This window comes from Oryctolagus cuniculus, chromosome 13, assembly GCF_051225735.1.
Source record: "Oryctolagus cuniculus isolate XC-2025 breed Fujian yellow rabbit chromosome 13, ASM5122573v1, whole genome shotgun sequence".
NCBI classification, from domain to species: Eukaryota; Metazoa; Chordata; class Mammalia; order Lagomorpha; family Leporidae; genus Oryctolagus; species Oryctolagus cuniculus.
In genome coordinates, this window is record NC_142879.1 from 25,942,249 (window position 1) to 25,966,584 (window position 24,336).

At 43.5% G+C, this 24,336-nt stretch overlaps 1 protein-coding gene across 13 annotated transcripts in view; it reads left to right on the forward strand.

Annotated features, from left to right (window-relative positions):
- Positions 1 to 24,336, forward strand: part of RCOR3 (REST corepressor 3) — a 63,646-nt gene that overhangs the window by 18,572 nt on the left and 20,738 nt on the right. For all 13 annotated transcript variants that reach the window (XR_016219603.1, XR_016219602.1, XR_011381423.2 and 10 more), the window contains exons 8-9: positions 12,067 to 12,285; positions 15,447 to 15,524. Coding sequence is in view for 8 of the 13 variants with exons in the window: in XM_051820536.3 (XP_051676496.1) it covers positions 12,067 to 12,285; positions 15,447 to 15,524 (297 nt within the window). In the remaining 5 variants the exon portion in view is untranslated. The remainder of the gene's footprint in view (positions 1 to 12,066; positions 12,286 to 15,446; positions 15,525 to 24,336) is intronic.

Sequence of the window (24,336 nt, forward strand, 5' to 3'; positions counted from 1 at the left end):
TTTTCTTTTTTTTTTTTTTTTTTTTTGACAGGCAGAGTTAGACAGTGAGAGAGACAAAGGTCTTCCTTCTGTTTGTTCACCCAACAAATGGCCACTATGGCCGGCACACTGCACCGATCCAAAGCCAGGAGCCAGGTGCTTCCTCCTGGTCTCCCATGGGGTGCAGGGCCCAAGCACTTGGGCCATCCTCCACTGCCCTCCCGGGCCACAGCAGAGTGCTGGACTGGAAGAGGAGCAACCGGGACGGAACTGGCGCCCCAGCCGGGACTAGAACCCAGAGTTCTGGCACCGTAGGTGGAAGATTAGCCTAGTGAGCCGCAGCGCCGACCTAAAATTCATTTTCAATTAACTTTATACACAGAAGACCAACTCTATACTAAGTACAGACTTCAGCAATTTGTGCACACACCCACACAAACTGTTTGAGAACAAGTTTTATAGTTAATTCTCATAATACAACTCATTGAGGACAGAGGTCCTGCATGTGAAGTAAGTGCACAGTGACTCCTGTTGTTTATTTATTTATTTATTTATTTATTTTGGACAGGCAGAGTGGACAGTGAGAGAGAGAGAGAGAGAGAGAAAGGTCTTCCTTTGCCGTTGGTTCACCCTCCAATGGCCGCCGTGGCCAGTGCACTGCAGCCGGCGCACCGCACTGATCCGAAGCCAGGAGCCAGGTGCTTATCTTGGTCTCCCATGGGGTGCAGGGCCCAAGCACTTGGGTCATCCTCCACTGCACTCCCTGGCCACAGCAGAGAGCTGGCCTGAAAGAGGGGCAACTGGGACAGAATCCGGTGTGCCAGCGCCGCAAGGTGGAGGATTAGCCTATTGAGCCGCGGCGCCGGCCTCCGGTTGTTAATTTAACAATTAACACTCTTACATATGACATCAGTGATCAGCCGAGGCTCTTGATGTGAGCTGCCACAGCTATGGAAGCCTTTTGAATTCACAGTCTCCGTCAGTATTTAGACAAAGCCATAAGCAAAGTAGAAGTTCTCGCCACCTTTCAGAGAAAAGTACATCCTTCTTTGATGGCCACCTCTTTCCACTGGGATCTCACAGAGATCTTTCATGTAGGACTTTTTTTTTTCTTTTTTCTTTTTTTTTTTCTTTTTTTTTTTGCCACAGTGTTGTTTTTACTTGTTTGCCAGGCAGAGTTACAGAGAAGGAGAAACAGGAAAGAGAGAGAGAGAGAGCTTCCTTCTACTAGTCTGCTCCCCAGATGGCTGCAACGGCCAGGGCTGGGCCAGGCCACAACCAGGAGCCAGGAATTCCAGCTAGGTCTCCCACCTGGGTGACAGGCACCCACATATTTGGGCCATCTTCTACTATTTTCCCAGGTACATTAGCAGGGAGCTGAATTGGAAATGAAGCAGCTGGGAACTGGTGCTCGTATTGGATGCCAGCGTCACAGATGGCACCCCGTGTGCTGCAACGCCAAAAAGCTTTTTTGTCTAATGGTTTAGGAGGTAGTAAAAGTCAATACTACTTAGAGGTTTTTGAAATTACAGTAATATCTGAACTTCAGTCAGCCAGTGGTTTAAATAACGTTTCTGGTTAACTCATCTACTCAGAAGTGTATAAGTCCTACTATGACCCCTAGTCATTAATCCATAGAAAAGCCATCCTTAGATGATACAGTATTAGGTATGAAATGAAGCTTTATGGTTTTGTTATCTAGTTTTTTATGAAAATGTTTCATTGTGCCAATTTAGAAGGCAATAGCAGGAGTGTGCTCAGCAGTAAAAATTGAACGCTGCCTCAAAGAACAGATGGAAGAATCTCCAACCAGAAAACTACTCATACTCCTCAGTGCGATGATAATAGTGATCACTTAAAGTCAGTAAGAAGAGGTTACATTGATAAGCACACTGTGTTTAATACGGCAAGGAATTAACTTCATTGTAAACAAGTAGAGTGATGATAGAGGCTTGTAGGTACAGGCAGCTATGGACTAATGAACATAACATTTTTTTAAAAGATTTATTTATTTATTTGAAAAGCAGAGTTACACAGAGAGAAGGAGAGGCAGAGAAAATGAGAGAGAGGGAGGGAGGGAGGTGATCCAACCGTTGGTTCACTCCCCAGATGGCTGCAACAGCCAGAGCTGAGCCGATCTGAAGCCAGGAGCCAGGAGCTTCTTCCATGTCTCCCACGCGGGTGCAGGGGCCCAAGGACTTGTGCCGTCTTCTGCTTTCCCAGGCCATAGCAGAGAGCTAGATCAGAAGTGAAGCAGCCAGGTCTTGCACCAGTGCCCACATGGGATGCCAGCATTGTGGGTGGCGGCTTTACCCGCTGTGCCAGAGCGCCGGACCTGAAAGTAACATCGAAATTGGAGACAGCGGATCTGAATTGATCTCAGATTTCCTTTCGTCTTCATACGCTCAGTGCCATGACCCATTCTGGTCTGTCAGTCACCACCTTGAACTCTTCCATCAATCAAGTTTTAAAAATCTAGCTCTATCTCAACATTGTATTTGACTAATTTCTTTCTACTGCTGAATATTCTGGAATTCCTTGATTCCTTCATTTTTCCTCTCCAAATCTGCCTTATCTTTGCTTCCTGGAATCATGGGCCCAGTGAACAACTTCAATTGCTTTTTTACCCATTTCTCTAGTACTTTAATACCACATTTCTTTTATCCTTCCTGTAAAACTTCCCTAGCTCTATAAACCCATAATGTTGATCAGTTGTTACTCTTGGTTTGAGAGGCACAGCAGGAGAGTCTGACACAATTATATAATTATTGCTACTCTAGTTTTCAGTCTCAGCTAGACCTTAGTGCCTTTCAGTGTTTAACCTCTAAGTCTCAGTGTTGTCATTGGTAAAATGAAAATGCTAGGATTTTTTTTGAAAATCAAAGATTCTCAAAAGGTTTACCCAGGACATGGTAGATCGTGAATGTAAGTTGTGTTTTATTTTCTGGCCAACTCTTTTGAGCATTCCTTCCTTCCTACACATCGCCTGACACTGCCTCACCCAACACTTGGCAGATGGCTGCCTCTGCTTCACAGGGGAAATGCGGAGAGAAGCTCCCTGCAATTCCAGCCCTTCTGCTCATCTCCTGCTCCTGTTCTGCCCTCCTCTTAGTGTGTTTGTACTTTATACATTATATATGTACATTATATCACAGTTACTGCATTTGCCCACTAAGCTGCGAGCTCTCTGAAGACAGAGACTGAATGATTTATTTTGTATCCTCCAGCACTCTGCACAGTACATTGTGTATGGTAGATTTTCACTAGTCTTATGCCTCTGTCTCACAGTAAGCAAAGTTCCTTCTCTTGTTCTGTACAGTGTCCTGCTTGTTTGATCCTGTCCATCCCTTTATCTCTGTTCTGTAACTTTCTCCATCGGTTATTCTTTTCTCTTTGCTATATTTCCAACCTCTCCACTGTAGTCCAAAAGTATATTCAGGCCGGCGCCGTGGCTCACTAGGCTAATCCTCCGCCTTGCGGCGCTTGGCACACCAGGTTCTAGTCCTGGTCGGGGCGCCGGATTCTGTCCTGGTTGCCCCTCTTCCAGGCCCACTCTTTGCTGTGGCCAGGGAGTGCAGTGGAGGATGGCCCAAGTGCTTGGGCCCTGCACCCCATGGGAGACCAGGAGAAGCACCTGGCTCCTGCCATCGGATCAGCGCAGTGCGCTGGCCGCGGCAGCCATTGGAGGGTGAACCAACGGCAAAAGGAAGACCTTTCTCTCTGTCTGTCTCTCACTGTCCACTCTGCCTATCAAAAAAAAAAAAAAGGTGTATTCAAGTCTTCTGAATTTAAAAACATAGCTATCTCTTAACCAGCCTAGAAAAAGCCATATTCCTTGGCATAACATCATTGTTGAGTTTGCTTCACTTGGGCTTCTGCTTCTCAGTTTCACTGCTAGAAGAAGTTATCATCAGTGACCTAACTGCCACATCAAGTGGTCAGTTTCTCACTGTATTCTATTTGTGCTTTCTGTATCATCTCATGTTATTGACGCTCTTTTCTTCCTGAAAATCTGCCTTTGTCTTTTATAACACTATCTTTTGATTCCTGTCTACCTTTTTAACCATTGCATATCAATTTTAGTGATATATTTTTCTCTCACTTTCTCCGTTCATTTTGTCATTATTGTTTTAAATTCTCTCTCAGATAATTGAGATTTGTCCTCTTTATCCTTTTGGCTGCCTTATTTTTAGGTTCTCGTCTCGGAGTTATCATGAGTATTTTCTCTCCTATCTGTGCCTCCAGACTTCTCACACCACCTTTCCCAGTCTGTTGACTACCCTGCTGCTAAAACAACCTTTTTAACAAGAAAAAGAAAACAGTATTTACTTGAAAGAGTGACAGAGAGAGTGGGAGATGTTCCAGCTGCTGGTTCACTTTTCATACGTACTCAACCAGAGTTGGGCCAGGCCAAAGCCAGAGCTCCGTTCTAGTATCCCATCTGGAAGATCCCATGTAATTGTATCTGAGTAATTGGGCCATCATCTGCCGCCTCCCGGTGCTTTAGCAGAAAGGTATGTTTGAAGCAGAGGCAGGAGTTGATCCCAAGCACTGGGATGTGGGATGTGGGCCTCCCAAGCCATGGCTTGACCTGCTGCACCACAACACTCACCCCCAACTTGAGCTTTTTGAAGACAAAACTGCTTGCAACCCTCTAAGGCTTTTGCTATAAGGTAAAACACAAACTCTATTTATTTATTTGAAAGTCAGAGTTACACAGAGAGAGAGGTCTTCCATCCGCTGAATCACTCCCCAGTTGGCCGCAATGGCCAGAGCTGGGCCTATCCAAAGCCAGGAGCTGGAGCTTCTTCCAGGTCTCGCACATGGTGCAGGGGTCCAAGGACCTGGGCCATCTACTGCTTTCCCAGGCCATAGCAGAGAGCTGGATGGGAAGTGTAGCAGCCGGGACTCTAACTGGCACCCATATGGGAAGTCGGCACTGCAGCCAGCAGCTTTACCTGCTGCGCCACAACGCTGGTCCCTGTATATGTCTATAGCTGCTTTTGCATATTGTTAACTTTACATAGAATGTTTAACTTTTTTAAAAAATTAATTTATTTTGTTTGAAAGACAGGGAGAGGAAAGGAGAGGTGGGGAGAAAGATATCTTCCATCTGCTGGTTCACTTCCCAAATTGTTACAAACAGCCATGGCTGAACCAGGCTAAAACCAAGAACTCTGGGCCTGCCATGTGGGTGGGGGGGCGGGGGGGAGGCACTGAAGCCATCTTCTGCTGCTTTCCAGATGCGTTAACAGGGAGTCGGATCAGAATCAGAGATGTCAGGCCACAAACCGGCGCTCCCATTTGGAATGCTGGTGTCATAGAGTGCAGCTCAGCCCACTTTACCACAGTGCAGGCCTCTATTTTAACTTATAAAAATTGTGAGTTACACACACTATCTACCATATGCAGTTTAAAGATAATTTTTAAAACACCATTGTATCGGCCAGAGCCGCGGCTCACTAGGCTAATCCTCCGCCTAGCGGCACCGGCACACCGGGTTCTAGTCCCGGTTGGGGTGCCGGATTCTGTCCCAGCTGCCCCTCTTCCAGGCCAGCTCTCTGCTGTGGCCAGGGAGTGCAGTGGAGGATGGCCTAGGTGCTTGGGCCCTGCACCCCATGGGAGACCAGGAGAAGCACCTGGCTCCTGGCTCCTGCCATCGGATCAGCGCGGTGCGCCGGCCGCAGCGCGCCAGCCGCGGCGGCCATTGGAGGGTGAACCAACGGCAAAGGAAGACCTTTCTCTCTCTCTCTCTCTCTCACTGTCCACTCTGCCTGTAAAAAAAAAAAAAAAAAAAAAAAAACACCATTGTATCCACCACTGAGCTTAAACAACGAAAGTCAGGGGCCAGTGTTGTGGTGCAGTGGGTTGGGCCTCACCTGAGAAGCTGGCACCCTCTATGGGTGCTGATTTGAGTCCTGGAAGCTCCACTTCCAACCCAGCTTCCTGCTGATGTGTCTGGGAAAGCAGTGGAAGATGGCCTGAGTGCTTGGGCCCCTGCCACCCATTTGGGAGACAAGATAAAGTTCCATGCTCCTGGCTTCAGCCTACCAGCCATTGTGGCTGCTTAAGAAGTGAACCAGCGGATGGAAGATTTTTGTATTTCCCTCCCTCCGTACTCTGCCTTTCAGATAAATAAATCTTAAAACAAAAATCATGTGTATCTGCATACACCTCCCTTCTCTCCAGAGGGAACTTCCTTCCTGAAATTTATTAATTATTCATTTCCTTTTTAAAAATTTTATCATCTATCCTGTATCTACATCTGTATCTATCTGAGTTAACTGTTTTTGTCGATTTCAAACTTTATTTAAATGGATTCATATTATATGTATTCTTCAGTAGTTTTTGTTTTGGCCATTAATTTTCAATCTGTTTTCCACTGTTCCGTCGTGTATATACACTCCAACTTAATCACTCTTCTGTCAGTGGACATTATTGCCAGTCTTTTATGGTTATGAGAAATGCCGATATGATCATGTCCTAGGTACATATGTGTAAGAGTTCCTCTGGGACCGTAGTTCTCAGCTAGGTATAACATTATCCCCATGAGCAGCATTTAGAAATTATGAAGGTGTTTTTTGTCATGATGGTAGGGTACCATTGTCAGGAAAGAAGGATGACGTTGTCCTGGAATACACAACACAGGTTGTTCCATCAAAAAATCACAAGTGACATATTAAGTAATATGGCCCCAGAAATATTTGTTGTATGATTACTGTATTTTAGGACATAGCCTATTTTAGGATACAGCCGGGACTTGAACCAGCGCCCATATGGGATGCCGGCACTGCAGGCGGTGGCTTAACTTGCTATGCCATGGTGCTGGCTCTGATGGCAGATTATTGTATATAGTTGGCATACTTCCATTGGACTGTGAGAGTACTCTGTCCACTTCTTGCCAATGCGTCATATTGATAAGACCTGTAAATGTTACAAATCTGACAATACAAGATGATATCTCACTGTGTTCTCAACTTTATTCATCAGTTAACTAATGAGATTGAACATTTTTCCATCTTTTTTAAGATTGATTTATTTTATTTGAAAGAGAGAGATGAATCTTCCATCTGTTGGTTCACTCCCCACATGGCTGCTACTATGGCCAAGGCAGAGCCAGTCTGAAGCCAGGAGCTTCATCTGAGTCTCCCATGTGGGTGGCAGGGGCCCAAACACTTGGGCCATCTTCCACTGCTTTTCCCAGACCATAGCAGGTAGCTGGATGGGAAGTGGAACAGCCAGACACGAACCAGCACCCATATGTGATGCCAGCATCACAGACAAGTGGTTTTACCCACTTTGCCACAATGCTGGCCTCTCCATCGATTCTTGGCTATTATGGTGTCCTTTTTAAAGTACTTGTTTGTGTTGTTTTTTTTTTTTAACCTACTTTTCTGTTTGTCTTTTTTCTTAAAGACAGAATGTGTGCCATTTTTTTCTTACTAGGTGTTTTGTGTGTTCTGGATACTAATCTTTTGGTTAAATGTGTTGCAAGGAATGTTTTTACTATTACATATATATATATACACATAGATATGTATATGGCTTTTATAAACACATAGCTCTTTATTCTGCTCTTCTTAGCATTTAAATAATCTTTGCCTATCCTATACTATCTCAGCTACTATAATTTTACAGTAAGACTTGAAACTCTACGGGTAGATTCCACTGTTTGGCAGTTTTTCTTAAGGAGTGAATACCTTGGCCATTGTTAAGACTGTTGTTCAAGCCTGTGCTCTAGGATGGCCCTGTTAGACATTCCCCTGAACTTACCAACTGGGGAGAAGTGAAACCTTGGTGTAATTCATTCGTAGATTATTTTGGATTTCCTCTGTAGAGATTTTGTATTACCTAAAAATAATGGCAATTTTGTTTCTTTTCCATCTTTACACTTCTTGTTCCTTTCTTTACTGAACTGGTTAACATCACCAGTATAACCTTGAATAGAAGTTATGGTAGCAAACTTCTTTTGAATTCTTTATTTTAAAGAGAATGATGTTTGTGTTTCAGCATCAAGTAGGGTGTGACTGAAGGTGTCTGACTCATTCACATTGCTGTAACGGATGCTGGCTGTCAGCTGAGCAATCCCGTGTGGTCTCGCCAGCCTGGTGGTCTCTGAGGAGTCTGCCTTCTTCCCATGATGGCTGGTTTCCTTCCACGTAATTAATCCCCAAAGCACTGAGTGGAAGCCACCCAGCTGTTGCTGGCCCAGCCCTGGGAATTACTCAGTGTCACTTCTGTTATATTCTGTGGGTAGCAGTCACTCAAGTTGGTCCAAAATCAAGACAAGGGGAAGTGGACCCCTACTTGTCATGGCAGGGGTGATGGGAAATTTGCTGCCGTATTTTAAACCTCCACACCTAGAATATGAAGTTTTCATAAATGCCCTTCCATGCTTGAGAAGGACGGGACTCTGTTCCAAGGTTTTGTGTGTGTTAAGTTCAGCCTGTCACTTCCGTGGTTGAAATCCATATTTTTACTGCTTGCTTACATGCTTAGCTTGGTTTTTAAGGAATTCTTACCTGATCAATTATTCTGACCAATTGATTATCGAAAAGTAATACTTCTATGCATCCAAGACTGGAATTCTTACATCTTGCTGCCAAATTGAGTGACCCTTTTATCTCTTGTAACAACCTCTGCCTTAAAGATTCTTTTGTCTAATATAGCTCCACCACCTTTCTTCTGTTAAGTATTTGCTTCTATTTTTATGATTTCACTTTCAACATTTCTTTGTCCTTACATTTTAAGTATGTGTCGTATGAGGACGATATAGCTGAGATTTTATGTAGAGAATTGTTGCCTGTTTTTATTGATCACTGATCTGGTTGGTTTTTTTTGTTCATTTTTGTTTTTAGCTTTTGTTTGACTTGCTTTTTCTAATTGTCCTCTCCTTCAGTAGCCTACTTGTTAGAATTAAGAATTTATCTTTATTCCATTTCTTCCCTCTCTTCTAGTTTGAGTTCTTTTTTATATTTCTATTCTTATTATATACTCTAGAAATTGCGTATCTTTTTGGAATTAAACATATTCAGCATTTATTTATATTAACTCACATATTATTTTACTCACCCATCTTTCTTGACTCCTAGACCTTTTTTTTTTTTTTTGAAAATAATTCCCTTTTTCCTGAAGTAAATCCTCTCGAACAGGGAGGGGGACTTTTTTTCTGGCAAGGACCATTGGATTTTTTTTTTTTTTTTTTTTTTTTTTTTTTTTTTGACAGGCAGAGTGGACAGTGAGAGAGAGAGACAGAGAGAAAGGTCTTCCTTTTGCCATTGGTTCACCCTGACCATTGGATATTTATGATATCATCTGCAGGCCATACAAAATCATCAACTCAGAAAAATAACCAGCTACAGAATTTTTGGATTTTGAGTCCCACCTATGGTTGCCCTGGCGGGGCCAGACCAAAAGATTTGCCGGCCTTACACAGTCCACAGCCCCAGTGTTGCCCACCCCTGCTCTAGATGTTCTTTTAATGAGGTCCTGTTGTTCACATTTCTGAGCCTAGATTTTAAATACAGTTTTCTAGAGAGGATTTTGCATTCATTTCTGCTGTCTATAACCACTGTTAGACTCAGACACTTCGAATTTTTCGTTTGGGGTTTTTCAGGCCAGACAGATAAATTTTGGCCCCAAACCTACTTGAATGCAGGTCTGTGGTTAGGCATTTGCAGGAGGCACTTTTTTTTTTTTCACTTCTTTCCTTTCCACAAACCAAGGGTAAGATAGGCATGGTCGGTTTAATCATCCTCTCCTTCTGCAGAGCAGGGTTTTTTTTGCTGTTGTTGTTTGTTTGTTTTTACTTCACACAATGATGGAGTTCCCCTTCCAGGACTCCGGTTTTGTCTCCTGTGCCCTGTTCCTGTTGTCCATTGACGTCTTGGCTTTAGGCAGATACCAGCTCTTGCATACTTATCCCCTGAATTCTTGCTTTCTCATCATTTTTGGCCTCTGAGGAATTTTCCTGCCAGCTTAGAAATGAATTTTAAAAGATTTTTTAGAAAATACTTGATCTGGCAATTTTGGGGATACCATACTGGGCGAAGTTGCTCTGAACATCAAACCTGTCATTTGTTGCTTGAAACTGGGTTTTTAAGTAGTGGGGTAAATTATGCTTCATTATACAGTTGTTTCAGGAATTTTACTCAGAGTTCATTTTCAAAGAATTGGATTGTTAAATCTATTCAGTAAAATGGCCTTCAACCCAGTAGACACATTTTCTAATGGATTCCTCTCTCAGAAAGACGGAACAATGCATTTTTTTTTTTTATTTTTTGACAGGCAGAGTGGACAGTGAGAGAGAGAGACAGAGAGAAAGGTCTTCCTTTTGCCGTTGGTTCACCCTCCAATGGCCGCCGCGGCTGGCGCGCTGCGGCCGGCGCACCGCGCTGATCCGATGGCAGGAGCCAGGAGCCAGGTGCTTTTCCTGGTCTCCCGTGGGGTGCAGGGCCCAAGCACCTGGGCCATCCTCCACTGCACTCCCTGGCCACAGCAGAGGGCTGGCCTGGAAGAGGGGCAACCGGGACAGAATCCGGCGCCCCGACCGGGACTAGAACCTGGTGTGCCGGCGCCGCTAGGCGGAGGATTAGCCTAGTGAGCCGCGGCGCCGGCCGGAACAATGCATTTTAAAGCACACCTTAAGAATATTGCCAGGGCTGGCATTGTGGTGTAGCAGGTAAACCTGCTGCCTGCCTGCCAGCATCCCTTATGGACCCTGTTTTGAGATCCGGTTATTCCACTTCTGATCCACCTCCCTGCTAATGGCCTGGGAAAAGCAGCAGCGGATGGCTTAAGTACTTGAGCCTCTGCACTTCCATGGGAGACCGGGAAGAAGCTCCTGGCTCCCACCTGGTCCAGCCCCGACCTTTGTGGCCATCCGGAGAGTGAACCAGTGGATGGAAGATCTCTCTGTGTGTCTCTCTGTCTTGGTAACTTTGCCTTTCAAATAAATAAGTAAATGTTTATTTTAAAAAAGAATATTGCAGATTTTAATAATATACTACGTAAGGCTTCCTGGTCATTGTTACAGAACTTTCCTGGGGTGGATTTTATGGCACAGTGGGTTAAGCTGCTGCTTGAGACACCCGCACCCCATATTGAAATGCCTGGGTTTGGGGCTCACCCTCACTTCTGGTCCAGCTTCCTGCTAGTTCACACCCTGTGAGGCAGCAGATGATGGCTTAAGTACTTGAGTCCCTACCACCACCTAGGGCATTTGACTGACATTTCTGACTCCTGGCTTCAGCCTTACCCAGCATTGACTGTTCTAGGCATTTGGGGAATGAATCAGCAGATGGAAGATCTCTCTCTCTGTTGATCCACCTTTCGAACCATACTCTGCCATTACTCAGTAGCTGGACTTTATTATAATACTCACATGCACATACCCTTAAGGTGTGAACTTCTGATTTTCCCTTTAAAAAACAATTTTGCCTAACCTCTAAATTCACGTTTTATTTTATTCATAGATCTGGAGTTTAGAAATGTCAGAGTTAAGATAGTTCTGTGCCCTTTTTAATCATCTGCTTCATGGTTCTTTCAACAACTCAGTTTAAGCCTTCTCTTGGGAGCCTGTATTGGAGTGCCTGTCCTGGCTGTGCTTCCAGTCCAGCTCTGGCCAGTGCATCCTGGGAGGCAGGTGATGGTTCAGATGCTTAGACGCCTGCAACCCATGTGGGAGAGCCAGTAAATGGAAGAGCCATGTGTTTCTTTCCCTTTGTGTCTCCCGCCCTCTCTGCCTTTCAGATAGATGAAAATAAACATTTTTAAAATAGAGTGAAAATGAAATATTACCTTTTTTATCATCTGTCTAATCTGCCGCATGTCAAAATTCCTAATTTGCCACCTTCTGTTTTTACTTTTTCAAAAAGCTTTATGTTTAATAAGTCATAGTAATTTATTATATACTTTCTCACTCAACTAGAGATTGCTGTGTGTGTGTGTTTGTACTTGTACATAATATAATTGGTTAGTAATTTTTCCATATATTTACTAATAGGTACTTAAATTAATAGTAGGTGGTTTTCAGCTGATAAGTGTGTAACAACCAAATGACCTGTTATTCTACCTTTATTCTCTTAGGGTAATGCTGAACAGCCTGTCCAGAGCAGCAAGATTGGCCTTGGAAGGAGAGAGTACCAGAGTTTACAACATCGCCACCATTCTCAGCGTTCTAAGTGCCGTCCACCCAAGGGCATGTATTTAACCCAGGAAGATGTGGTAGCTGTTTCCTGTAGCCCCAATGCAGCCAACACCATCCTGAGGCAACTGGACATGGAGTTGATCTCTCTAAAGCGTCAGGTATTTTATTAAAATATTTGCAATGATTCTGTCCATTTTGCTTATCCACTTTTACCTACATTTAACTTAGTTTTTGCAGATTTTCTCAGCCACCTATTTATGTAAGTATTACTCTTTAATGTTTATCTTGTTTCAGATTTGTAGGGTGCCTGTTGTGGATTTGAATACCAGCATAGCTACTTGTTAGCTCAGCAATTTAAGATAAATTATCTAGGCTCTCTAGGCTTCAGTTTTCTATATATAAAATAGAAGACGCTTTTACGAGTTCTTCTCTTCTCTTATGGGTTGTTGAGAATTATTTGCAGTGGTACAGGTACATTGTTCAGTAGTGTTTGGCACATTTTGAGTGCTCATTGAATGGTGACTGCTGTCTTCATCAATATCATCATCAGTAGTAGTGGCAGTAATATTGTAAGAGTATAATCACCATAATCAGTTGTTGGTTGAGAATCAGGATCTAAGCCAATGAACCTCTAAGCTCCAATCCTGTGTAAACTGAGGGTAGTGGTTTACTCCTCCTGTCCCGTTTCTTCACCTGGAAATGAGCATCGTAATACGATGGTTGGGAGGAATTAAACAAGGTGATGTGTGAGTGCTTTCACCAGAGTCTGAAGCACTCACCACTTGATGATGAGTGTCGGGTCTCTGGCCTGCCTTTCTTAGTCTTTTCCTGTTTTCTGTTTGTTTTTCTCATTCCTTAAATGTAGGTGTTCCTTTAAGTCTGTATTTTCTTGATCTACATCAACCAGGCCTATATTAGATGCCAGGAACTCCTGGAACATTTTCTCAAGCTGTGACTTTTCTCCAAATCTGTAGTTCCAGCTACCTGCTGTATCTTCTCCCAAAAGATTTTTGTCCTCTGTTCTTGTTTTTTGAAACATCAAAATCTCCTCTGATACATCCTTTCCCAATATCCCTCCCGTAGGGACATATAAACCCAAATGGCAGCCATGTTATATGAGTTTAATAGCTGAAATTTCTGTCAGTCTTCTCCTTTTTATCCTATTACTTATACCCTTGTTTAGATCCTGATCACTTTTTGTCTAACAAAAACTGTCTTATGGATTCTTTTTTCCACTTCTGTTTTAGCTCCATGTTTTATGTAGCTGCCATGTTATGGTTTTAAAATGTTGCTCTGGTCAAGGTCGTGCATCTTCAAGCTCTTCATTAGTTTCTACTTGCCATCAGTAGGTTATAGTAGAGGTAGAAAGGGATTTATATGAAGGTCATGTTAAGAAATTTGAAAATTCTTGGGTGCTGGCACTGTGGCATTGCAGGTAAAGCCATCACCTGCAGTGCCAGCATCCCATGTGGGTGCTGGTTTGTGTCCCAACTGCTCCACTTCCAATCCAGCTTCAGCTGGTGTGCCTGGAAGGGCAGCAGAGGATGGCACAGGTGCTTGGGCCTCTGCACCTATGTGGGAGACCTGGAGAAGCTCCTTCCTTCTGGCTTTGGCCTGGCTCAGCCCTGGCCATTGCAGCCATCTGGGAAGTGAATCAGTGGATGGAAGATTGATCTCCATCTCTCTCTATCCTTCCTCTCTCCCCCTCTCCCTTTCTGTCTCCCTCCCTCTCCCACCTTCTCCTCCCTCTCCCTCTCCCTCTCTCCCTCTCTCCCTCTCTCCCTCTCTCCCTCTCTCCCTCTCTCCCTCTCTTCCTCTCTCCCTCTCTCCCTCTCTCCCTCTCTCCCTCTCCTCATCCTCATCTCTGTAACTGTTACAAATAAATAAACAAATCTTTAAAAAAAGTTAGCTGAGACTTAATAGTTTATCTCTGTATGTCTAACAATGGCCACCTTACTGCCCCTGAACCATCCTAGCTGTCTATGTTTTAGGTGTGTTTTTAAGATCTTTGGTAAAAATAAAAGTTTCTGAATTACTTAATTAGTATTTGGTTTGTGCATACAGGAGGAAAAAAAAAACATACCTGGGGGAAAAGTAAAGAAATAACCCAAACCCTTAATATTTTAAATGGGGACTAATAATATTCCTAGTAGTTTAAAACTTGATGAAATTTATATTGGCATAGTGTGGTTTGTGCCTCCTACCTTTGTGGCCTTATGAAAGTTTCTTAACATCTCTATACCTTACGTTCCGCTTCAGTAAAATGGTTATAATAGAAGTAGAGCCAGTTCTGTAACTTTTGGAAGATTTGAATTTGTTCCAATGCAGTTAATACACTAGGAACAATTTGAACATAGTGTGAATTTTGTGTTTGCTTATGTATGATTTTTGTCAGGGAAAACTATACCCAGTTGAACTGAGTGGGTGAAGGTGCACGTGTACACACACAGGCACACACACATCCCACAGATGTCTACCAGCTATGTGAATTCTTTGTGTGGTAGGAGCCACATACAGCTGGTGTTAGACTTTTTCATCTGACTTCAAATAACCCTTCTACCACTTAACAATAATTCTTAAGCTGCAACCATTTTGACGCCTTCTTCCACGAGCAACCTTCAGATGTTTTACAAGGTAAATTACCATTGTTACTGTAACGCTTATGGATTTATTAGCCATTTAGGGTATGTGAAACTGTGCTCACATTTTTTTTTTAGTTTCTTATTTTTTCTTAACATATTCACTGATGAAGTTTTTGAGTGTGTGTTTTATCATCTTTTTCCCCATAAGCCCTGTGGTTTTTATTTGAGTCCTTACATAAAACAGTGACTTTTAAGAAGACTTACATTGTGTTGTAGCAGAGCCGATTGTGCTTACTTCACAGGGTTTGTATGCAAATCGAGTTTACAAATCACCAAGAACGATGTTGCAGACAATAAAATATGTAGGAAATATTAGCTACCATCCACATCGTCATTCTTACTAGAACAGTCGTTTAGCTTAAACATATGGTAATGAGAACTGTTGATGAAATTCACTCTGTGTGCCTGTTGTCTTTGGTTATAACATACATTGTTAAAAGATACTCAAAGTATGACTTATTACATTCAAAGAGTCTAAAAGTCTGAATTTATTACATATTTGTAGGGCCCATGAGGATGTGTATCAGTTGAGTGAATGGTGTATCATATCTTGTGTAATGTCTGTTCTGAAATAAAATTTAAGAAGGTTGTGGAATGTATCTTTTTCATTTATTGAGTACTCACTAATTTACCCAAGTACATGATCTGATTCACTTTTTGGATTATTTTGTTTGAAGGTTCAGAATGCTAAGCAAGTAAACAGTGCCCTTAAACAGAAAATGGAAGGTGGAATTGAAGAATTCAAACCTCCTGAGGTACGTTTTTGGAGAATACATGTGATTAAGTATAGTGAAACTTTGTTCTTTGGGTTATGCAGTGGTCAGCTACTCTTTTGGTCCCGTGTATTGTTAGTTGTGATATAATTTGTTTTATCTCTATATTTTCATTTAGATCAGGGGTGGGAACATCTGGCCTGTGGGCCAGATAAAGCTCACAAAAAAACATTTCATCTGCAGGTGGGACTCAAAATTCCATGAGTCTATAGCAAGATAATTTTTAAGTTGATAATTTTGTGTGGCCCTTAGCAAAGCAAAGGTTCCCCTTCCCTGATTTAGATGGTTGAACTTTTGAAGCTTGACTAATTCTGTGTCTGAGTAAAATTCTTTCTTTCTTGTCTCTAGTCATTCCTATCAAGCAGAGTAGTTGGGGAACATGGCTCTAGGAGTAGACACAGTGTATGTGATGATAGAAGGCCATCAGTGGACTTCCGGGTCCACAGCAGTGTGTGCCCAAAGCGCTTTCCTGCTCCTGTGAATTGGAGGAAATAGCAAGAAAAAAATCCCAAGGAAAGGAGTTTATTTTCACAAGTTTTTATTTTAATTATACTCTTTCTGCTCAAATTTCCAGTTGAGTTTTAGAATGTGGACTTACATTCATATACTTTTGTCCCTGAAAATCTAAAATATAAAAAACAAGATACAGATTTTCTCAGCCTAACTTGTGTTTCAGCTGAAACCTAAATAGATATTTGATATTTGTGATGTAACTGTAAGAATACTTAAACGCTGATAAGTTCCAATCAAGGAGCTTTCCTGAAACTCCTATGTTCTTATTCATACCCTGGATTTGAGTATGATAATCAAATAATCTCATTTCATCCTGATAGGACTTTTTTCCCGCAAAATCGTAGGCTGAAATAGTTACAGATGAAATAATCTGTGAAGCGCTGGGGGTTTGGGGGGTGGGGTCAGAAGAGTAAAGCTACAGAAATAAGGAAGAGTTACAGAGAGAGAGGGGTCTGAGGGGTCTTCTATCCGCTGGTTCACTCCCTAATTGGCCACAACGGCCAGAGCTGCGCCTATCAGAAGTCAGGAGCCAGAAGCTTCTTCTGGGTCTCCCACGCGGGTGCAGGGGCCCAAGGACTTGGGCCATCTTCTACTGCTTTCCCAGGCCATAGCAGAGAGCTGGATCGGAAGTGGAACAGCCGGGACTGGAATCGGCGCCCACTTTAAGATATATAAAAATATAAAGTTCTGTAATTTGATAGTTTAAGAAGTAGTTTAAGAAGTAAATTAAAAATTGGGCCGGCGCCGCGGCTCAATAGGCTAATCCTCCGCCTAGCGGCGCCGGCACACCGGGTTCTAGTCCCGGTAGGGGCACCGGATTCTGTCCCGGTTGCCCCTCTTCCAGGCCAGCCCTCTGCTGTGGCCAGGGAGTGCAGTGGAGGATGGCCCAAGTGCTTGGGCCCTGCACCCCATGGGAGACCAGGAAAAGCACCTGGCTCCTGGCTCCTGCCATCGGATCAACGCGGTGCGCCGGCTGCAGCGCGCCGGCCGCGGCGGCCATTGGAGGGTGAACCAACGGCAAAGGAAGACCTTTCTCTCTGTCTCTCTCTCTCACTGTCCACTCTGCCTGTCAAAAAATAAAAAAAAATAAATAAATAAAAAATAAAAAAAAAAAAAGAAGTAAATTAAAAATTGACAGCAGATATTAAAAATGTAGGAATTAGGAACTTTATGCTAACAAGTTTGAGAATTTAGACAAAATATAGAAATTTCTAGGAAAATATCTTAAAGTTACAAAAGAAAAGCTGAATAATGTATACTCACTAAACAAAATAAAAGAATAATTACAATAATTTAAAATAATTAAAATTACAGAAAAATTCCTCCTAACGTTATATAAATAAAAATGACATGGCCAGCGCCGCAGCTCAATAGGCTAATCCTTTGCCTGCGGCGCCGGCACATCGGGTTCTAGTCCCGGTTGGGGCGCAGGATTCTGTCCCAGTTGCTCCTCCTCCAGGTCAGCTCTCTGCTGTGGCCCGGGAGTGCAGTGGAGGATGGCCCAGGTGCTTGGGCCCTGCACCTGCATGGGAGACCAGGAGAAGCACTTGGCTCCTGCCTTCGGATCAGCACAGTGCGCAGCCGCAGCGCACCAGCCACGGTGGCCATTAGAGGGTGAACCGACGGTAAAGGAAGACCTTTCTCTTTGTCTCTCTCTCTTACTGTCCACTCTGCCTGTGGGAAAAATTAAAAAAAATTTTTAAAAAATGACAGTGCCAGTGTTGTGGCATGGCAAGTAAAGCCACCACTTGCAGTGCCGGCATCCCATATGGGCACTATTTGAGTCCCAGTTGCTCCACTTCTAATCCAGCTCCCTGCTAATGTGCTTGGGAAAGCAACAGAGGGTGGTCCAAGTGCTTGGGCCCCTGCACCCATGTGTGAGACCTTGAAGAAGCTCCTAGTTCCTGGTTTCAGACCAGACCAGCTCTGACCATTGCAGCCATTTGGAGAGTGAACCAGTAGATGGACGATCTCTCTCTCTGACGCTGTTTTTCAAATAAATAAATAAATTTTAAAAGAGAAACAGAACAAAACAAAAAAGATGAGCAAGTACAGTAGTAGTTTTTACCTTTCCCGAACACTGCCTCATTTGATCTTTACGTAAGTCCACACAAGTGGATGAGGCAGATATTATTATTTTACATGGGGACACTAGGCTTCAGAGAGTTTAACTGACTTCTGCAAGGTCACACACAGGAAATAATGGAACTCTGGCTGTTAAACACCCTAATGGTTTTTTAATATTTATTTATTTATTTGAAAAGCGGAGTTAGAGAGAAAGATCTTCCATCTGCTGGGTCATTCCCCAAATGGCTGCAACAGCCTGGGCTAGACCAAGCTGGAGCTGGACCAAGAAGGACCCAGGAGCTTCTTCTGCATCTCCCATGTGGGTGCAGGGACCCAAGCACTTGGACCATTCTCCAGTTCTTCCCCAGGCCGTTAGTAGGGAGCTGGATTGAAAGTGGGGCAGCCAGGTCTCAAACTGATAGCCATTATGGGATGTCAAAGTCGCAAGCTGTGGCTTAATCTGTGCTACAATACCACTCCCCCATTTTTTTTTTTTTTTTTAATTTATTTATTTGAAAGGCAGAGTTACAGAGAGTGAGAGAGATCTTCCCATCTGGTTCACTCCCCAGATGGCTGCAGCACCCAGGGCTAGGCCAGGCTGGAGACAGGAAGCAGTAACTTTATCCTGGTCTCCCACATGGGTGCAGGGGCCATCTTCTTCTGCTTTCCCAGGTGCATTAGCAAGGAGCTGGATTAAAAGTGGAGCAGCCATGACACAAACTGGCATCCATACGGAATGCTGGCATCACAGGTGTCAGCTTAACCCACTATGCCATAATGCCAGCCCCAAAACACCCCAAATTTTATCATTGTACCATCCATATGTTAAAGTTTTGGTGTTATTTTAAGGTGATTAATTGAACTCATGTGATCTGAAAAATGCCTGAATGTTTTATCATCTAGAAAGTCCCTGGGATATATTTATCTTATTATTCCTGTTGCTTTCAGGAGGAGAGCAATATCTATAGATAGACTTCAAAATTGACCGTCACAGGAGAGCCCTTAAAAAACTACCTTCTTCCCTTTAAGTTAGACTATTCCTAAACAAAGAAAGATAATAATCTTTGGAATAATTACCATAGACCTAAATGAGGTAACTCCACTGAAAAGAAATAATTACTAAAATGCTTTATTAACTTGGTTGTATTTGTTATTTTCATTTAAGGAATAATTTGGTGAAAAAAGTCCATTCACTCCCAAGTATTTATCACCCATTTCATGTAAGGCTCTGTGTTAGGCACTGGGGAGTATGTGCAGGGAGAGGGGAAACATAAAGATGAGGTATATTTTCCCCCTGCTTAAAAAAACAAACAACTTAGATGTTCTGAGACAGATACAGGTTTCTGATAGGTTTATAAACGAGGTGCTGCAAGAGCAGAGCTGGGCTTTGTTCATCTGGCCGGGATGATCAGAGTAGACTTCCTGGAGGGGAGGATGTTGCAAGTGAGGTTTGAAGGATCGGTGGGATTTTTGCACACACACAGAGTGGTGGGGCAGGGCATTCCAGGCAGAGGGAATCATTGTTGAACAGCATATTCACAATAGAGATCCTTGGGGACAGTTAAAAGCATTTTTACAACTTAGTCAGCAGGTGGTCCCTGAGCAAGAATTCAGTGGGAGTAAAAAAATCACCTTTTCTCAAGGGCATGTCTTCTACTTAGAAAGACAGAGGAGGGGGAGCATAGTGTAGGAGATGCTCAGGAGATGGAGCGGGCTTCTTTGTGACAGGGTAAGTGGGTAGGCGCCAGAGTATGAAAGTCCTGTGGAAGCTAGAAGGAGAAGTTAGCCTTTTAAAAAAAGTCATAAGGCGACCCTGGAGTTTCTTCGGTATAGGAGGATGCAGTGGAAACTGGATCGTAGGAAAAGTATGCTGGCAGTCTCAAGCAGGATAAATTAGAATGGAAGCTTTATAGCTGCTAAGATGCTAAGTGTGTGAGTGATGAATGGTAAAAGGGATATGAGTAGGGTTGGGCATTAGTTGTGGGAATGGAAGCAAGTGATAAATCCAAAGCATGTTGCAAAATAGGAAGGAACAGGTTTCCTTGAAAATAGATGAGAGTGTTGGGGATGCTGGTGGCATGTTTTATTATGATCTGATTTGTTTTGGATGCATGTAGATAGGGAGGGACAAGATGATTAATGAGGAAGGAAGAACTGTAAGTGAGAAAGGGTGCTTGTGAAGCTGAGAATGTCCCATCTGTGGGTGACTTCATGCACAGGTGGAGTGGCGTCCTTTTTCAGCAAGGAGGTTAAAAGGGGTTTGCATTACTGGGTAGAGGTTTTGCTTGGTAACCTTTTCTCATTCTTCCAATGCAGAGGTAGTGTGAATCTACCAAAAAACATGAGAGGGATGTGAAGACAGATTAATTTAGCAGGGAAAGAGTACAGTTAAAAATGCTGAATTCACTAGGAATGTCAAACAAGCAAACTTTTGTTTCTTCTAGAAGTCTCTTTGGGACCTTATATATTACTGTTATAAATTGTCTTGTTTTATATTATTAAGACAGTGTCATTTCAGATCGGGGTTTGCCATAGAAGAATATACTATATGGTACCACCTAGTGAACCTCAGTTACTGTTCAGTTTTAGATATATAGGTATAGAGCCGGCGCCGCAGCTCACTAGGCTAATCCTCCGCCTTGTGGCGCCGGCACACCGGGTTCTAGTCCCAATCAGGGCGCCGGATTCTGTCCCGGTTGCCCCTCTTCCAGGCCAGCTCTCTGCTGTGGCCCGGGAGTGCAGTGGAGGATGGCCCAGGTGCTTGGGCCCTGCACCTGCATGGGAGACCAGGAGAAGCACTTGGCTCCTGCCTTCGGATCAGCACAGTGCGCAGCCGCAGCGCACCAGCCACGGTGGCCATTAGAGGGTGAACCGACGGTAAAGGAAGACCTTTCTCTTTGTCTCTCTCTCTTACTGTCCACTCTGCCTGTGGGAAAAATTAAAAAAAATTTTTAAAAAATGACAGTGCCAGTGTTGTGGCATGGCAAGTAAAGCCACCACTTGCAGTGCCGGCATCCCATATGGGCACTATTTGAGTCCCAGTTGCTCCACTTCTAATCCAGCTCCCTGCTAATGTGCTTGGGAAAGCAACAGAGGGTGGTCCAAGTGCTTGGGCCCCTGCACCCATGTGTGAGACCTTGAAGAAGCTCCTAGTTCCTGGTTTCAGACCAGACCAGCTCTGACCATTGCAGCCATTTGGAGAGTGAACCAGTAGATGGACGATCTCTCTCTCTGACGCTGTTTTTCAAATAAATAAATAAATTTTAAAAGAGAAACAGAACAAAACAAAAAAGATGAGCAAGTACAGTAGTAGTTTTTACCTTTCCCGAACACTGCCTCATTTGATCTTTACGTAAGTCCACACAAGTGGATGAGGCAGATATTATTATTTTACATGGGGACACTAGGCTTCAGAGAGTTTAACTGACTTCTGCAAGGTCACACACAGGAAATAATGGAACTCTGGCTGTTAAACACCCTAATGGTTTTTTAATATTTATTTATTTATTTGAAAAGCGGAGTTAGAGAGAAAGATCTTCCATCTGCTGGGTCATTCCCCAAATGGCTGCAACAGCCTGGGCTAGACCAAGCTGGAGCTGGACCAAGAAGGACCCAGGAGCTTCTTCTGCATCTCCCATGTGGGTGCAGGGACCCAAGCACTTGGACCATTCTCCAGTTCTTCCCCAGGCCGTTAGTAGGGAGCTGGATTGAAAGTGGGGCAGCCAGGTCTCAAACTGATAGCCATTATGGGATGTCAAAGTCGCAAGCTGTGGCTTAATCTGTGCTACAATACCACTCCCCCATTTTTTTTTTTTTTTTTAATTTATTTATTTGAAAGGCAGAGTTACAGAGAGTGAGAGAGATCTTCCCATCTGGTTCACTCCCCAGATGGCTGCAGCACCCAGGGCTAGGCCAGGCTGGAGACAGGAAGCAGTAACTTTATCCTGGTCTCCCACATGGGTGCAGGGGCCATCTTCTTCTGCTTTCCCAGGTGCATTAGCAAGGAGCTGGATTAAAAGTGGAGCAGCCATGACACAAACTGGCATCCATACGGAATGCTGGCATCACAGGTGTCAGCTTAACCCACTATGCCATAATGCCAGCCCCAAAACACCCCAAATTTTATCATTGTACCATCCATATGTTAAAGTTTTGGTGTTATTTTAAGGTGATTAATTGAACTCATGTGATCTGAAAAATGCCTGAATGTTTTATCATCTAGAAAGTCCCTGGGATATATTTATCTTATTATTCCTGTTGCTTTCAGGAGGAGAGCAATATCTATAGATAGACTTCAAAATTGACCGTCACAGGAGAGCCCTTAAAAAACTACCTTCTTCCCTTTAAGTTAGACTATTCCTAAACAAAGAAAGATAATAATCTTTGGAATAATTACCATAGACCTAAATGAGGTAACTCCACTGAAAAGAAATAATTACTAAAATGCTTTATTAACTTGGTTGTATTTGTTATTTTCATTTAAGGAATAATTTGGTGAAAAAAGTCCATTCACTCCCAAGTATTTATCACCCATTTCATGTAAGGCTCTGTGTTAGGCACTGGGGAGTATGTGCAGGGAGAGGGGAAACATAAAGATGAGGTATATTTTCCCCCTGCTTAAAAAAACAAACAACTTAGATGTTCTGAGACAGATACAGGTTTCTGATAGGTTTATAAACGAGGTGCTGCAAGAGCAGAGCTGGGCTTTGTTCATCTGGCCGGGATGATCAGAGTAGACTTCCTGGAGGGGAGGATGTTGCAAGTGAGGTTTGAAGGATCGGTGGGATTTTTGCACACACACAGAGTGGTGGGGCAGGGCATTCCAGGCAGAGGGAATCATTGTTGAACAGCATATTCACAATAGAGATCCTTGGGGACAGTTAAAAGCATTTTTACAACTTAGTCAGCAGGTGGTCCCTGAGCAAGAATTCAGTGGGAGTAAAAAAATCACCTTTTCTCAAGGGCATGTCTTCTACTTAGAAAGACAGAGGAGGGGGAGCATAGTGTAGGAGATGCTCAGGAGATGGAGCGGGCTTCTTTGTGACAGGGTAAGTGGGTAGGCGCCAGAGTATGAAAGTCCTGTGGAAGCTAGAAGGAGAAGTTAGCCTTTTAAAAAAAGTCATAAGGCGACCCTGGAGTTTCTTCGGTATAGGAGGATGCAGTGGAAACTGGATCGTAGGAAAAGTATGCTGGCAGTCTCAAGCAGGATAAATTAGAATGGAAGCTTTATAGCTGCTAAGATGCTAAGTGTGTGAGTGATGAATGGTAAAAGGGATATGAGTAGGGTTGGGCATTAGTTGTGGGAATGGAAGCAAGTGATAAATCCAAAGCATGTTGCAAAATAGGAAGGAACAGGTTTCCTTGAAAATAGATGAGAGTGTTGGGGATGCTGGTGGCATGTTTTATTATGATCTGATTTGTTTTGGATGCATGTAGATAGGGAGGGACAAGATGATTAATGAGGAAGGAAGAACTGTAAGTGAGAAAGGGTGCTTGTGAAGCTGAGAATGTCCCATCTGTGGGTGACTTCATGCACAGGTGGAGTGGCGTCCTTTTTCAGCAAGGAGGTTAAAAGGGGTTTGCATTACTGGGTAGAGGTTTTGCTTGGTAACCTTTTCTCATTCTTCCAATGCAGAGGTAGTGTGAATCTACCAAAAAACATGAGAGGGATGTGAAGACAGATTAATTTAGCAGGGAAAGAGTACAGTTAAAAATGCTGAATTCACTAGGAATGTCAAACAAGCAAACTTTTGTTTCTTCTAGAAGTCTCTTTGGGACCTTATATATTACTGTTATAAATTGTCTTGTTTTATATTATTAAGACAGTGTCATTTCAGATCGGGGTTTGCCATAGAAGAATATACTATATGGTACCACCTAGTGAACCTCAGTTACTGTTCAGTTTTAGATATATAGGTATAGAGCCGGCGCCGCAGCTCACTAGGCTAATCCTCCGCCTTGTGGCGCCGGCACACCGGGTTCTAGTCCCAATCAGGGCGCCGGATTCTGTCCCGGTTGCCCCTCTTCCAGGCCAGCTCTCTGCTGTGGCCCGGGAGTGCAGTGGAGGATGGCCCAGGTGCTTGGGCCCTGCACCTGCATGGGAGACCAGGAGAAGCACTTGGCTCCTGCCTTCGGATCAGCACAGTGCGCAGCCGCAGCGCACCAGCCACGGTGGCCATTAGAGGGTGAACCGACGGTAAAGGAAGACCTTTCT